Source organism: Falco rusticolus, chromosome 3 (genome assembly GCF_015220075.1).
Source record: "Falco rusticolus isolate bFalRus1 chromosome 3, bFalRus1.pri, whole genome shotgun sequence".
In the NCBI taxonomy this organism is placed as follows: Eukaryota; Metazoa; Chordata; class Aves; order Falconiformes; family Falconidae; genus Falco; species Falco rusticolus.
This window is the reverse complement of record NC_051189.1, coordinates 107,064,144-107,081,317: the sequence shown is the minus strand read 5'-3', so window position 1 is coordinate 107,081,317 and position 17,174 is coordinate 107,064,144. Positions and strand designations below refer to the sequence as shown.

Sequence of the window (17,174 nt, the reverse complement as noted above, 5' to 3'; positions counted from 1 at the left end):
TAAGGGGAATAATAAAGTTTTGATGGATGTATTTCTGAACAAAAAGTAAAAAATCAAACCAGATACTTAAGGTCTAAAGGTTTTATTATTCACAGCTTTTATTCTTAACACAGTATTTGTGCTCAAATAGGAGCATTCTCACGTATAACTGGATAAGCGTCAACTCCAATGCTTAACTAAAACCTTGTATGCGAATACTAGGGAAAATGGTGGAAGAAAAAGCCAATCAAAAATTAGTGACGTATGAAGTTCCACCTTCTGACCAAGAAAAAGAAGATGCAGTCAGATCAGAAATATTACGGACTTGTCCCAGATTTCCTACACAACGGCATACCTTCAGCCAACCTGCCCTGGGCAGGTACGCACGGCTTGCAAGGGTGTCTAGCAAGGAAGGTAGAGCAATGGAGCTTGCGTGTTAATGCTAGATTTTTTTATTTTTAAAGACAGGATCTCGCACACAGAGCAGCTCAGGGCAGTTACTCACAGAGGCCTGCATCCATTTATCTTCCTTTCAAATGCCATCCAGTCATTTAACATTCTGAAAAATTCACGGCTTACTTTATAATTGGAATATAAGCCGCCTGCGCCTTTGCTGCAACCACAGCACATACCCAACCCAACCCTACCCAACCCAGGCAATCGTTTCCTTTTGACACTGATGTTAGTTAATTACCAGCCAGTCTGCGGCAGAACCAATTGTATCGCATAGCACAGAGACCTAAATAAAGTGAAACAAACTTGGGAGACCAATAGTGACTGATTATATACCAGATTCGTAATTTATAAGAAATACGTGGGGCTTCTGTAGCTGAAGCATCTTGCCATCATAAGCTCAATTTCAGAGCTTCAAGCCAAGACAATACAAAAGCTCCAGCATTTTTAGCTTTACTGCTCTATTTATAGTGTCTTACAGCATCCGAGTGAATTGCTTCATGTTCTTAGGTCTCCACAGTGATCATGTTCCTACTACTACTACTGGAATTACATGCAATTTTTAAATGTATTGTTAAAGACTAGTTAATGACCAGACAGCACCCACTCAGTCACCATGGTGATCCAAAATCCCGATGGCTGCTATTTTGCAAGTCTGAAATGTGACTTTAGAAGGTGATTTTCAAAGGTGTTGCTAACTTATTTAAAGACAGGAAGGTAGGAATAAAGTACCAGCTTTCACTTTGTCACAGGACATTAGAATAGCAGAAGAAATTCATCTATTACAAAATCATTCAGAGGCGGTAAAAATAACTGTTAACTGTACGTACACAGTGATGGACTCTAAATTAGCTGTTAACGCCTTGGGGAAAAGACACTGAAATCCTTCAGACAGTTCCCTGAAAATGGCATCTTCATGCTTAAAAGCAATTAAAGAGAAGCATAAAAGACAAATCAGATTTAGACTGCCAGCATCTGCAGGACTAGCTCCAAATGCAGAAAACCTAAAAGACGTGGTATTTGGGAATTCTGAGAGTCAGCAGATTAGAGAACAAGTAAACAGAGAACGTCTGCTTCAAACACCCAGAAAGTTATGAGTGTTGTAACATCTGATCAAGCATTTCAGTGTGCACAGAATACTCGGGAGAACTTCCCAAGCCTCCAGGCATCTATCTGTTCCCTTGGTATCGCTGAACGAGTGTTTCTTTTTACTTTTGTGTTACCTGCAATATAGCTTTTCTATTACTACAGCTTATAGCACTGAGACAGTGAGGAGGCACTTACAGAAATGTATCACTCGCTCAGGACTTCCCACCAGCTTGTAGCAAGCTCAGCTTCCCTGTCACATATGCACCTCCCCTGTGCGCTGGGTCTTTTAAAACTGATCCGTATACTGAAACAGCCAAATACTTATTTCTGTATCAGAAATGCCTTAATCTCATCAAATCTCCTTTCTGAAGCTTCCCCATTTTTCAAAGGAAGATTAATGTTCTAAATCCAAGCTATGCTTCTATCCACTCAGTACGCAGCACAGTGCTTTACAGCATCCGAAGTTTAGGAACTGAAAAATGTCACGATAATGGTTACTGTTGTTGTAATCTGATCGGATTTGAGATGTTGGAAGAACTGTAAATACTTCCAGTTCTTTGAAAACTAACCTGGTGAAAATTTCAAAATCAGTGATTGCCTCTCAGTTTAGAATCCAGAGACACTGAGCACGTCAGAGAAGACCCAAATATACACTTACATCAAAGGGACTACATAACCTATATGAAAATAGCAGCAGGTTTGCAGCAGCAATCAACGCAGAAGCTGCTGAAGTACTTGGCTCTATACCAGAATTAGGTTTTATATCATTTAATTTATATTTGAAAAGAAATGTCCTGTTAAATTCTTTAGGATGGCAATGATGAGGTAAATAAAACTAACAGTGATCAACAGAGGCTCTTGTATTTAAATTTTTAAAAACCAGAACTCTTCGTTTCCAGTAACTGAGTTATGTTTGTATATGTCGATGTGCCATGAAAGGGAGAAACTTGCTGGGATAAGGCTTTTAGCATCTTAGAAGACGTCATATAAATTGCCACATGAAATTCAAGACCAATACATCCATATTTTGAAGAAAAATGTACACGGGCAGGAGAGAGAGGAACAGGAAGCCCAACCATTCTTACCTTAATTAGCAAGCACAGGAGTTCTTGTCCAGAAATTATTTAATCAGTGATCCGTGAAGTAGCCACCTGCCTAGATAACCTCTCTCTCATATGAGAATAGCTTCCCCACAGAAATGGGAGCAGCCTACCATGCGACTGCTAAGATTTTCACACTACTGCTGTCACCACAGGAGAAGCATTTCCTCACAGGTATGTGATCCAAGTTAATTTCCTCCTTGAGCATCTGGCAACTTTTAAGGGGGAGAGCAGGGGGGAGCGGAGGCCTGCCTTGACACCAGCAGCGTGAAGTCCAGCCTGCTACGGTGTGAAGGAAAAAAAAACCCAACTCTGCTCTGGTTTTCCACTGACAGCTTCCTACAGATATTGTCTTAAATACTGAAAAGATTAGTGTCGTTAGATTACCTGGGCAGAAACTTAAGTCGCACACTGAAGGATGACTGAGCTTGAATGTAACCTGTTTTTGGAAGCAGCTCCATGTGCTTACTCAATCCTTTGCATACTTCAAACTTCAAACGCAGCGTGGCTTTTGCTCTGCAGACAGATCAGACATGCCGAGGTGGCTGTGAGGCCGCCTGCACAGCCACCTCAGCAACATTTGCTCTTGGAGTTTGGTTTCCTCCCACCCGCACCCTCGCACCTCTGCTCTACATTACCATTATAACAATTGTAGGTACACCTAGCTGTATTTCAAGAAATATACACAGCTGATTGGAACATAAGTGCAGCACAGCAGTAAGTCAGATCAGGGGAAAGTCAAAGCCAAATTATTGTGAAATATCAGATAATTATTTGCTCCGAGCATAATTTCCTCTGACTGAATCAATAGGAATGACTCACGTAATGTTTGAGACACCTAATTGATCCTAGCTGCAGCAGAGAACCCACTCAAGACTCAGAGTAGTCTTGTCATGCTGGATCTAGGTTATGTAACAATTGCTGGTGGGTAGGACGTAACAAATAAAAACCTGTTATTCTGTCTAAGAAACAGAAAAATGAAGACCAGCGACCCCCAAGTGGGGCCAAGGGTACCTAGATGCTGCTTAAGAGGCTAACAAGCACTTGAAGTCCCAGCCTGTAGTCAGAAGAATCAAAACAATGAACCTGGAAGTGCAAAACACACCTGAAACATCAACACGTACCCGGTTTGTGAATTCCATTCATCCTCTTTGTCATAATTATCTCAAAATTTCAATACCAAAAATTAAGCCTGTACAGGCAGGAAAAGAACCCTCAGACTCAGGGGCAGGGGGGAGGCAGGCCTGTCTTATCCCATAAATGCACTGAGAACACTGCTGCTGTTGGTCTTTCTCCCCAAAACTGTGGTGACTTTTTTAAACAGATGTGAATTCACAGCGCTCTTGTAACTTTCCCTCTAACAGCAGAGATCCTGCAGGGCTAGAAGTCATAGCGTGGCTAAGCTGAGACTGCCAGTTCCTCTGCTAAAACGTGTGATCAATCTGCCCTATGAATGGCATCTTGGAAGTTAGAAACATCTCCCTGTTCGCTGAATTCTGGCCATATTATAATGCAGCGATAGCCACAGACCATACCTTGCCCTGGAATTGTATGTCTAAGTGCAAAATTGCCAAGCAATTTACAAATATTTCAGCTTGTCATTTTCCTTCTCTTGGACTGGTTTACAAGCTGCCAGTCCAGATGGTCTGCTCTAAATCAACAGCTATAGCATGTGGTACCGGGAGCCTGCAATGATTTCTGACTGTTGACAATCTAAAAGAGCTATATACTACTTCATTAAATCAGTGCAGATTATAACCTGCCAAAGAAATTACTTTTCAAAGCGATTTATACTGGACAGGATTCTGATAAGAAGATACTTCCACCCTTTCTGCTGCTGCTTTACGCTTTCTGATCACCGTATTCTATGTGACCAGAAAAAAAGCCCAAAACCCCAAACCAACCCAGTATTAACTAACATTCTGCGATTCTACTGAGCTTGCTGGGGCACTTAAGTGCCAGAGCACTTGAAAATTTGATCTGCTATTTATGCTGTAGACTACAGTGTCATCGATTGCTGCAGCAATAAGATATAGGCAAGTTCTTTATGCTCTGCTGTCAGATGTTTGTGTCTACTGGTGCTGGACAAAATGCTATTCTAACCCATCATCTCCCTTGGGTTGGGGTCAGATTTTGCCCCAAAAATCTGAAGAATTATCTCACTATGAGTTTCAAGGTTGTTTGGGGTTTTTCTGATTGTTTTTTGTTTGTTTGTTGTTGGTTCTTGGTTTTTTTGCTATAACTAGTTAGGATTGGAGCAGAAATTTGTAAGAATACTCCTGAAGAGCAGCATTATTTAAGTATCTCATTAACACTTAATTAAAGTACCTGCGTTCTGGAAGTTATGCCAATAAGATTTCACATCTACTGGCTTCAAACTTCAGTTCTCACTAGCGAAGGCATTTCAGCAGTTGTCAGACAAGCAGCCTTTTCAGCTGGGCTGCGGCAAGTTTACCTTTGGGCTCCCTCAAGTGAGTGGCTGCTCCCAGTGTTAGCTCAGACAGAGCTGTAGTAACTCTAGCTGACACACAGTTCCCATGTGCAGCCATTGTAACAACCCGTTACCTTTGGTTGTATCCTGACAGCAGTTTGGGCGCTTCTTTGCTTCCCTGATAAATGTCCTGGGCTCGGGATCCTGGGTCTGTGTGTAGCTCCAGACCACAGACCCTAGCGAGAGGACCTTTCCCCAGTTTTTCACTATCACAATGAAAATGCAGCAACTTACTACTCTAACTTAAGAAATTTTTCTTGACTGATAGTAGTTTATAGCTATTTTCAGCAGTTTAAATTCATTCTGTTTGAGAAGTGGTTTGACATGTACCGTGTAACAATGAGGAATCCTCTTTGATACACGCTACATAATATTTTCAGTAGCTACTAGAGGAAAAAACTTCTCAGGCATCATGTCTGAATGACAAAATGTATCTACTTTTGCAGGATAAAATGTTGAGAGACGTGATGTTCCTGCACACTAAATGCTTTTAATTTCAGCCCAAATGACTGGGTAACAAAGAAAATTTTCCTAACTGTGGAAAATTGGGTGATAAATCAAAGACTTGATTTGCCAAGGTACGAAGGCCAGTATACTGCGTATTAAGTGCTCTTAATTTAGTGAAACTTGGCAAAGGATCAGCAGGATTTTTCCCTCAGTTGAGAAGTTTTGCCCTAAGCAATTTGACAGCTTCTATCTTTGGGATCCCCTTGAAATCTTAAATTTTCATTAGGAGAGTTATTCTGCTTCTATACTTGCAAGTTTTATCCCTGGGTTATCTAGACCAAGTAAAATCACTTATATAACAACTTGTGCTTGTCATATCTGTAAGCTGAATTTCTGAGATAACAGCTTTACTCATTTCTTTCCAACTGTGAAGAATCTCTGCAGTCTGTAATTCTGGTAAGAGGTTTAGAATGGATGCCTTCTACAGAACCAATCTCTCCCCCACCCTCCCACAAACCCACCCCAACCCTATTTAAAAAGAATCTAAGAAATGCAAATTGTTAAAATAAGCGCTCAATAGTGACTGCATTAGGTGGAGAGAAGACACCCAGCACCTGAAGACAACTGAGTAAAAGATCATACAACTACCCTCTAACAGCACAAAATCTCTGGCAGCCAATCAGCTGAAATATTATCTTTATATTAGAGTGCAAACAGAACCAGTCTCCGGACATCACTGACTTGGACTACAGAAACACCCAGATATTTTATCCCCTGCACATTGCTATTTGGTCACTAGCTGTGTACTCACAAGGTATCTGTCACTCCAGTGCAGTGCTAAGGCCTGTATGGGTTAGGAAAAGTTGTATCCTTCCCATTTTATGGTAAACGCAAAAGGACTGACACGAGTTATCCAGCATTGTACTCCAAATCTGGAAATACTGGTGACTGACCTTCTCAATAAAGAACAGTTGGCATGCAGCTGGCTTCCAGACTGTAAGTCTCCCATGGACTTTAATTAAAGGTAAAATAGCTGAGAAACAACAAAATACTCTTTCCTAAATTTTCCTGGCTGAAGCGATTATACCCAATGTGCACTTAAGTCTAGACTCATTTATCTCCCTAATGCTCAGTGTGCAAATCCCACACGATGGAACTTGGTGGGGCTGCTGCTCCCGAGGAACTTGACAGTTCTACCATAGAACAGGTACAACACAGGGAATCTTGCAGGAGCATGTATTAACCCAGATACTTCATAGCTACGGCTAGTCTTGGGAATCTGGGAGCATAGGGTACCCAATTCCAATTTCCACAGCAGCGTGGAACTTGGAGGGCTTTCAGGATGTCCTCCTGGAACACCAGAGAAAAACCCAAACTGTTCTTCAGCTTCCTGTGACAAGATGGGTCTGGCACAACAGAATCTCAAGACATCATCTAGTAGCTGAAGATCTCATTATTTAGCCATAGCAAGGCAGCTGCGAATTAAAGGGTAGCTCACCTGCTTTGAATGACAACGCAATCCTGATAGAGTCGGTCATACATACAGATCTTTAAATCAACGTTGGGATTGGGCACCCAAACCGGCACATCAACAGAAACCCCAACGGCACTAAAGCATAGCTGTTAATACATAAATCAAGAGTGCAATTATTTTTGTTAGTCTCAAATTCTTACTGATCTAGACAGAACAAGACTTTCTGCTATAAACTAGAGCTGAATAAAATATTCTAGTATTCATATTGCAACAGGTTCTTTAATTAGGCAAATCATTCATAAAATAAAACCTAGGTGTTATGGTGTCCCAGCAGGAAAAAAAATTGTACTTTGATTTCAATTCTTTGATAGGGAACATGAAGGAATTGCATGCTGCCCCTGATATTGAAAAGAAATATTTAAAGTGCATCTAGCTTAAGTGAATATGCCGTAATTCACAAACTTGAGAGACTGCAGCTTGTTTAGCCAGCAGAGCAATGCTGTAACAGCAGCAGTGCTGCACTTGCTGTAATGACCTCAGGTCTGACAGCAGTGACCACATAGCTCAGACTTGGACAAAATGACCCTGCAGGAGCAGGAGAGGGTGCCCACAGGAGCCTTCGGTACGCATCTGCAGCTCCTTTTGTAGACTACTCCATCTGTAGACCGTGGAGAGAGCCAAGACTGGCCTACTGAGCTTCTTGGAAATTTTTCTTTATTTTTTTGGCAAGCTTCTGTGAACTGTTCCCAGGCAGAATTTGGCTTCCAATGAAGTGTAGAATCAAAATATGCTGAAGTGGTAACTAAAGTTGTCATCTCTTCCAGCTTTCACACATCAGTTTCACTACTGCATGCTAAATAATTCCAATTCTGATATATCAGAAAGAAAATAAACTACGTGGGTTGGGAATAGAGGGGAATTAGATGTTTTCCAGTATGATGTCTGATAAAATGGGAATATCAGGATTATTTGCACAGAAATTTAAGGGAACCAACAAGTTTAACAACCATACTGCATCAGAAAGAAGGACCGTGATTTACAGTTACCTCCCACCAGAGCACATAATACTTGATCACATGGTACCTCATTGTTATTACTTAGAATGTTCATAAAACATATCTGTCCTCTAACTCCTTCTCCTGTTTGTAATATAGGATTTTTGAGCGCTCTTAATTCTTGGGAAAAGCAGAAGTAGGAGGACTCTAAACTCTTTTTCTACAGTGTTTTGAAGCAAGTCTTGCACAAAATCACTCACTGGTTTGCAGTCTGAGTTGTCAAACATGATCACAAACTCTGCCCGCACATCTCCAGGGATAGCTGGGACAAATATAATCTGAAGTTTGACTGAGCTGCGGGGTCCAATTTCACCTTCAGTAACCTAAACAAGAAGTAACATGTTTTTAATGAAAATACTGTATTACTGTAGTTGGCTATAAATTGTATTGAAATAAAGAAGCACTATATACTCATACTATACAAACACTCTACTACACCTAGCTTGTAACTAGATTGAACACACTATGCAAGAGAAAAAATAAATAAATCATTATTAGTAGCTCCCTAGGAGGTATATTGTGGGGAAAAGACTTGGCATGACACACGGTTTTGCAACGAATCTGAGTCTCCCCTGTTACTGCAGGAGTCTGTATGACAGCTAAATAATGTGGTTTACCAAAGTGTTTCCATCATGTATTGGGGAATGTGTAACTAAAACATGGAGAAGCAGCCTTCTGCAGCCATTCAAAGATCTGCTCTGCTGATTGCAGCATTGAGTCCACCTGCCTTTCGTATGCATAAGAGGAAGCCATAAATGCTAGTACCAGCCAGGATCTGTGCTCTCATACCCAGATTTTGTAATATGGCTCAAGTCTGACACTTCCCAGACGCTCTTCCTGCCCCATCTTTTGTGTTGTCACCAGACTTTGTGTAACTACAGAACAACACAGCAGAAAAAAGTTTCACATACACACATACACACAGAGTTAAATTATGGAAAACGTAAATTTATACAGAATCTGTCAGCTCAAATAAGTCAAATAAGATCAAAAGAAAGGGCAAATGTGTCATGTGATTTCATTTAAAGAATTAATTGTGATATAGTGAAGTCCAGCGGGCTTGAAACCGATCATGCACCTAACCATTTCCCACCAGAGCCAAAGCAATGTATTTAATGTAGGCTTAGACTAGTGAAAACCTTGGATCCGTATCTCAGGGTATTCATTACCTTTCCAAGCATGATTTCGACTGGTGTTTCTTCAGGAGAAAGTTCCACTACATTATGTGCGTTGTCTGTGTCTAGATCTGATCTGGAATGTGATATATCTTGACCAAGTTGTTCTGGGGAAGAAAAAAAACCAAACCACAAACAAAATCCCACAGAATGCTGGATGTGTGCATCTAGTCACTTATCAAAAATAACAAACCGGGCAGAAGTACATTGATTTTGGTCAATATTGCAAATCAAGTAACGTATGCCAGTGATGGGGAAACATAAATGTCTAGAAGGCGATTTCTGTTTGGCCATACAACTTTGCCCTAGCCTAGAAGCCTACCTCAGGCACCTGAGCCTTCCACTACAGAACACCAATATTGATGTTTCAGTAGGACAAAGCGTATACCGGAGGTTGTTAACATCAAGGAACGCAAATTCAGCTGAAAGCGAGAGCTGGGCCTTAAGAGCAATTTCAGTGGGACAAAGCAAGGCAGTCTGGAGGACTCGCAACACAAGTGAAAGTGCTGCTTCACTTTATGCTCAAAATAACTGCAATAATAAGCACCTTTTAAATAAACAGTCTCCCACTAGGGCTTCAAAGTGCCTTAAACTAACGCACCACGAGAGAGACGAAGCTCACGCTGGACTCCATGGCAGTACTCAAATGCAAACCATATCCTTCACGTTAACCAGGAAAAAGATCAGAGTGTCACAAGGTATGTTAATGTGCCAAAGCAGTGGATTTTTTTTTTTTTAAGGTCTGAAAACATCTTTACGTGTTCTTTGGAGACAGCTACTGTGATTTATGGAATCGCTCCATTTCACAATACAGATCCCAGATTTAAAAAAAGCAAGCCACCCACTACCTTTTCATGGAACTTTTAGTTTCCTGCAATTGGAAAGATCAACATCGAGACATAATGTTAAAGCATACAGATAATAAAGAAATCAAGAAAGTCTTTCTTCTACAAGACTGGATTTTATTAAGCACCTGGTAAACATCAGGAATGAGACGGAAAATGTCTGAGGAGGTTCATCTTTCTGCTTCCTTGTTCCTAGAACCACAGACTATAAAAATAAACCTGTCATGTGGATTTCTATTCTGAGAAGTGGGTATTCAGTTGCTGAGACAAGAATGATAACAATTTTGTAGTTTCTGTAAGCCAGTTGGGTTTTGTATTCTTCTGAGACTGAATTGTTGATCGCTAATGAGAAGTGAGATTCTCTGCTGCTTTTGATATAATGGTGTCAGTACATTATTTTTAGTCATTTTTTTGTGAGGCAGCATACAAAGAACTCTAACATTACTACTAGAGTAATGAACTCCTTAATTTACTGAGTAACTTTGCAAACTGAATTCCACAGTTCATTACAGGAAACCCTACAAATGGATAATGCTTGGCCTGGAAAACTGCACTGGCTATTTTCTAAGGTAGTCAGCTTACCTGCGGAACTACTGCTCCGGCTTGTCTCAGCTCTCTGCTGCTCCACCTGGGCAGCACAGCAGGTCACTTCCTTACTACCCTCAGGACAAACTTGTTCCTTCTTCTCAACTGCAGCTGTCACAGGACTATCGCTGTTTTTCTTTACAGGGACATCGTCACTGAAGTGTTCAGTAACCTATTAGAAAACAAAGAAAAAAGTATTTTCAACCGTGTCTGCTCATCTAGCTTGCACCAGCTCCAATTTTATCAAGCAGTTGCAAATCAAACTTGTGTTTTCTTGCAACTGTTCCACATTTTAAATGGAGAAGCGTGCTGCACTTTCTAAAAACTACACATTCTACTAGACCTTTATGAACGAGCAGATTTAATTTTTGCTGGCTGCCCAAAACAGGTAAATAATACAACAGGAGCAATACAGTGTCAGTTATTTTACAATTAACAGAACTAACATTCTTCTCGTGGAAACACAGGCAGTTCTATGTCAAAATTAGGTCTGCTAAAACTAGACTTCCGTTTATTACACACCTACAAAGGACAGAATACAGAAGGGAAACCATGGATACAGACGGTGTTATTTCACAAATTCTTTTATTTGAACCATGCTTTTAATGTAAGGATAATATATGAGTTGAAAACTGTGGCAAATAGCTCAGCAGTTTCACTGTACATATTATTTAATGTAATGTTTCAAATGAGAGGTCATGTCTTTTCTTGGAACTTAAAAATTTGCTAGATTATCAAGCAGAGAATTTTGAAAACCATCTGAGCCAATTGTTCTTCAGCAATCAAAGAAATTAAAAGACTGCACTGATGGAAAAAGGATAAAGACTCTGCACTGAGCTTACAAGAACATACAGGCACTTCATAAAAGATACACAGCCTAGTAGTGCTATTCTCTCTGGTCAAGGACCTGTGAAATCTATCTGTTTATGTGTACTACCCAGGCAACACTTGAGGAAAAAGGAACATTTATGATAGTGATATTCATCAACACAGGAATTACAAAACACAAGCTCCTACCACAGTGAGTGGTTCATTGCTGTTGGGTTTTTTTTTGTTTGCTTGGGTTTTTTTAAAATCTGAAAGTTTCCCCACTTTAAGAATGAGCTCTACAACTTATTTAGTACATCTTCAGAGTTAAGTTGTTCAGACTACTCAAAAATCCGGCCCACGGTGCTGACATGCAAAGACAATTGTATGCATGCTTTCTTGTGTCTTTCACTTAAAACTATCTGCTACATGGAGGAGTACAACTGTTAGGATTCCTCCGTTTTCTGTCAGCTTTGAAACTGGCATGCTGTAGGAGCAACCATCAGGTCTAACACCACACATTTTGTCAGCTCTGCACCAAGTGTCTGAGTCTTGGTACATTTCTCCAGTCTCTGCTTCATTCCCACCCAGGACATTCCACAGGACACAGTATTACAATCATTTGCATTCATTCCACTATTGATTGGAGAGATCCTCCTTCAATTTTTTTCACACTATTTATTATTGTTGTTTTCAGGCAACAGCCCTCAATGGGATTATTAGTCAAACGACGACAGCTCCTTCCCTTCTAACAACAGCTGTCAGTAACTGTGGCTGTCCTTCTTTGGGCAGCAAGGGAAAATCACAGGCTAGTGCTCCCATTTGTCGTTACTCCATTGCTAGTTTTGCAACTGTTAGCATTTCTCTTAAGTCCAGGAGTTGGGACTTTAAGTGACTCTGCCAGAATCTCCTCTTAACCAAAGTACTTTTTCCTAATTTTCATGGATGTGGAGAAGATAGAAATCATTACATAAATGATTGAAATGTTACAAAAAATTATCACTGTTAGTTTCCCCCCTACCCCCTAAATAATTTTAAATTATTTAAATTTAAATTTCTCTTCTGGTATTTGGGGATCTAACAGATCGTATCAAGACAGGCCAGCTCAAACATAAACAAACTACTAAAGGTTGGAGCAGATGATCTTCCAAAGCCCCCTCCAACCTGAGCTATGATTCTACCACACTTTGCAAAGCAGAATGTTTCTGTTGATTTAGGGAAATCCTTTTGAACCTACCATTCTTCCAGGAGAAGATTTTTCTGTTGCTCTGCATGTACTACTGTCACCTGCTGACATCTGAACTTTGAATCTTGTTCCCAAAGCTCCACTGTTTGTCAGGTTGATGGTCCGTGAAATTGTCTCTCCCACCACATGGCTGCCGAAGTCAATGAGCTCTTTATCTAGTGCCAGCTGTAAGAAGATAAACCATTAATTACTACTGTCCTAGATAGTCAGTAATGTCAATTAAATGAGCATCCACCTTTTCAAGAATAAGACTTTACATTTCTTATTATCATTTCAAAGACCATATCAAATAGTGACATGAACTGCGGGTATCCTTCTGCCTTCTTGCAGCAGCCAACTCATTAAAACAATGTCATGTTAAACTGAGCCCCTTCCATCGCAGTCTGCAAGGGGAAAAACAGGCTAAATTCTGCTCATAGTAACAGCTTGCATAAGCCTTTAGGTCATTACTCTGGAAATAGGTAATATTTATGTACCAATTCAGCACTGATACTCTTGTATTGCAGAAAAACGGTTGTCCTAGCATCAAGCTGAGAAGCAAGCAGCATTTAACATCATATAGTGACTATGTATCAGTTTGTAACACATTCTGCCTTGTTTCTTTGAGCTATCGTGGTTTACAAGGAGTTTATGAAGTAATATGCTGCTTCATAAAGAATTTTTAATGATTTTGATAACAAAAGGTTTGTTATTCAAGTTCAAGCATCAAAAAGACAAAGGCAACTTGGTTGCTTGTTAGTATCCTGCTTACAGCTGAACTCTTCCCACTTTCAGGGCATAAAGAACAGGAGTTCCTGGGTGTAATCAGTGCCCCACGCTGGTATGAACTCTCTAGATGAAGAAAACTACTCCTCTGACCAAAGCTAAACGTGCTGGCTTGCAGCTGCATTGTGCAGACTCATCTTCAGGGTCTTCTAACTGGAAACCAACAGAGTCCTATACACATACTCAGACTTAAGATATCACATATTGCTGTAGGAAGCTAGAATGATATTGCAAGTGCTTAAAATGAAGCACATCCTTAAATATTTTGCAAGAATGCTAATATAATAATTATAGCGCACTAACTTTCAGTTACTTCCCCTCTTCTATTTTCTGTGTAACAGATTGTTCTTGATTCATTTCCCTGTGCACAAAATTTTCAACATGTTGTCCGGTAAAGAAACTTTACATGCAATCCTATTCATTCAATTTACTAAAATCTAACAATCACAAATTCCAGGAAGACACTCATATGTCTAAACACCTTTTAAAAATTATTTGTTATTATTACGTATGCTCCCAGCATGCCCCAGATTTTGTATTTCTAGTCTTATTCTGATACTGGGTGTCTCCTTGCATAATCTTTTCCCTCTAGCATTGTATATACTCATCTATAGTTTCTTTTGGCCTATAAAGCTACTCTTAGCTGTGAAGGAAGTAATTTAAAAACAAAGCTGTTGCTTTTATCAAATACTTTATTCAAATTAGCTCATAGGAAGTTAGGGTATCTAAAAACAGTTAGTGCAGGCTGTATTTCCATCTCTTAAGAGTAAACATATTACCTTCTTCACCTAAAATTCAGTATAGACTTCTCAAAAGATTTTGAGATGCTGAAAGGAAATGATACATGCTTTTGACAAATGCCAGAAAAGACAGAAAGATAGTATGTGGTTTTTGTCTACATAGAAAACTATAGAATAAACTACTGCAGGTCTGGGATGGAATTTCCAAAAATTCCAATGAAAAAAAGATAGTTCATTTCCAGCCAGCGTTTCTCTTCCCAGTGTAATACCATGTCATCCACTTCTGAACAGAACTACTGCAGTCAACCCCAACCTGAAGTTAAAGCTACAGTTCATGGTTAAGTAAACCCATTAAGGTAATTTTGTATAAGGCTCACTGTAATCTGGGAAGCTAAGGAACGAATCATTTTCTGGAAAGAGACTCTCCATTTAGAAAATAAAAAAGAAAGAAATTTAAATATTTCTTGCTAAATATTTTCAATTATGTTTATGCTATCACACATTTTCTATTACTGTTGTTATACTGACTCTGAACATACTTGAAGTCACTTACAATGCATCTCTTGGGTGTACATTTCAGTGGAACAGAAAAAGAACCTGTCTGTGCCATAAACATGACTTCTCCTTCCAGGGTTTCATTTATCTGGAAAACAACAAAAAAAACAAACCAACCAACTCAACCAAGTAATCTTGAATGATTCAGCCTGCGTAGCCTGGTGAAAAATATTTTCACTCATTCTGAGTAACATACCTATCTCTACAGATTCTACATTTCTGCTTTAAAATAGTTTTGGTAACTGCCTGGCTAAGTTTAGCTAGGCGGTATTATAGATCTTTTTGTTTGGAGCACGTTTCAAAACATAGTCCAAGAATACTTAGTGGCAGGCATTCTAAAACGTGTGCTCAGAATATGCCTTACGACAATTTAACAGAGCTGGAACATGCACGCAGTCGTCCATTACAACACTGCCTTGCCTAGGAATGTCGTTTCCTTGTTAACAGTTAAGAAATTAAATTAATGATACTTTTAATCAGACTTCTGGATTATACTAGGATTCTCATAATTGTGTAACTTAGCACTCTGGTACACTTACCATTGGCTTAAATGTTACCACTAATTCACAGGACATTCCAGCAGACATTTTGCCGGGTGGGTCAAAACTGTGGAGATAATTAACATAAAACTCCAAATTAAAGCTATGTATGAAACATCCAGCTCCTACTCTGGTAACAATAGCAGATCTGGTTTTTTCCCCCCACTTGGATTAATTACTTGGAAAAGTCAGAATGAGCGACAGATTAATGAAAAGCTATAGAACCCTGCTGCAATTGTAAGACTACAAAGGCTGACTCTTTATCGAGGCTTTACTCAGAAAGCCTTACAAGTGCTTTTAAAAGGCAAGAATTACTGCCTTCGTGCTACAGACAAAGAGCCTGTAGGCAAACAGGTGAAGCTGAGGCTTGGTAATATCACCAAGAACAGGGTGGCCCAATCGCCTATTCAAACAGCGAGGAAGCTTCTCCTGTCACCCATTGAGCGTTGCTCTGTAACATCTCCCCTGTCCAAACAGGAAATTAAGTGGGGAAAAAAACCCAGAAGGTAGCTGCAAACGATTAGAGAATGTGCTGCTCACTGCAAACTGTATCAAAATTATCTTGAATAGAAACTGTCACTCATTTCAATGCCTCATTTCACGGTCTCTGTGATGCAAGCAAAATGCCCATCAGAAGACAAAAAATCTCACAGCTGCACTCTAAATGAAATTATCAAGGCATGACTGCAGACCTGTTCTGCCTGACGGAAACAGAAAGGAAGATAAGACAAAATAGATAAAAAGTTGTTAGCCGTGGGTATACCTAATCAAAGTGAAACACTGAAACAATTTTAGCAAAACAAAATGAAAACCAAAACAAAAGCAAGATGAAACATTTTTAAACAGAACGGGGAAATGCTGTTCAGAGTTCAGGAGCTTAAAATGTGAACAGGGAAATAAGCATCTGTATAGTGACCTTCAGAACAGGTCACTAGCAGTTTCCCCTGAGAAAGACTCTAAGGAATAGCTCCTTTATTTCAAACGTTACCTTGATAAATATTTATGATTTAGAGCACAGGCTGCCAAACACACAAACACACAGAGAACCACTATGCTAAGAATAGACCCTCATTGCATGAGGATGTAATAATGCTCATTTTAACCATTAGAATATAGTCTTTTATTAGCAAATGTAACATCTGTCACTAAACAGTTCTCAAGCAGTAAGTCTACAACTACCTGTGCAAATGATACAGAGGACAACTGATACCATGGCAGCTTAGATGTACTGAGCATTTTCAAAAAGCTTGGTAAAACTGTTTTGTGACAAACAATTTATGTATGGTTCTACCCGAGAAAAGATAATCATTATACAGTGTAAGGACAGTGTCTGCAAATCTGATCTGTGCTCTTCAAATTATTAATAATATGACAAAGGTTAATAAGATCTATATGTTATTTTTGCTATCTATCTATCTGACAAATGTATGGATGTCCAATTTACTTGAAAACACATGAATTCATCCCTCAGACATTGAAGAATCATTGACTCTTTCTATTCACAATACATAGAGTTTCATTTGTCTTTGGAGAGTACTTTGAAAGGCAATTATATCAAGGAAAGACCTAGGCCTTCCAGAAAGAGTTCTTTCATTTTTGGTCACAAATCCAAGGTGCAGATTTAAAATATTGAATTGTCCAACACACTAAATGAGAAGAAAATCACCTAATAAATCGGTCTTTGAGAGCCTGAAACCCCTCTCATTTTGTCAGAAGATTAGTTAGCTTCAGGCTTTGTAATAGAAATTAAATTTATTGTAAGTCAGTCCAAATTAAACCTACATACCTGATTTCAAAAGGAGAAAAAAACTACATTCATACTCGGCCAA

At 39.5% G+C, this 17,174-nt stretch overlaps 1 protein-coding gene across 1 annotated transcript in view; it reads right to left on the bottom strand.

Moving 5' to 3' along the window:
- The window catches only part of CFAP74 (cilia and flagella associated protein 74), a 92,149-nt gene that overhangs the window by 14,537 nt on the left and 60,438 nt on the right, over positions 1 to 17,174 (bottom strand). Inside the window, exons 17-24 of the mRNA XM_037381590.1 lie at positions 15,346 to 15,412; positions 14,805 to 14,894; positions 12,738 to 12,911; positions 10,691 to 10,865; positions 9,258 to 9,370; positions 8,289 to 8,411; positions 7,058 to 7,179; positions 3,009 to 3,137 (exon numbers count right to left, since the gene is read on the bottom strand). Of these exons, the coding sequence (XP_037237487.1) occupies positions 3,009 to 3,137; positions 7,058 to 7,179; positions 8,289 to 8,411; positions 9,258 to 9,370; positions 10,691 to 10,865; positions 12,738 to 12,911; positions 14,805 to 14,894; positions 15,346 to 15,412 (993 nt within the window). The remainder of the gene's footprint in view (positions 1 to 3,008; positions 3,138 to 7,057; positions 7,180 to 8,288; positions 8,412 to 9,257; positions 9,371 to 10,690; positions 10,866 to 12,737; positions 12,912 to 14,804; positions 14,895 to 15,345; positions 15,413 to 17,174) is intronic.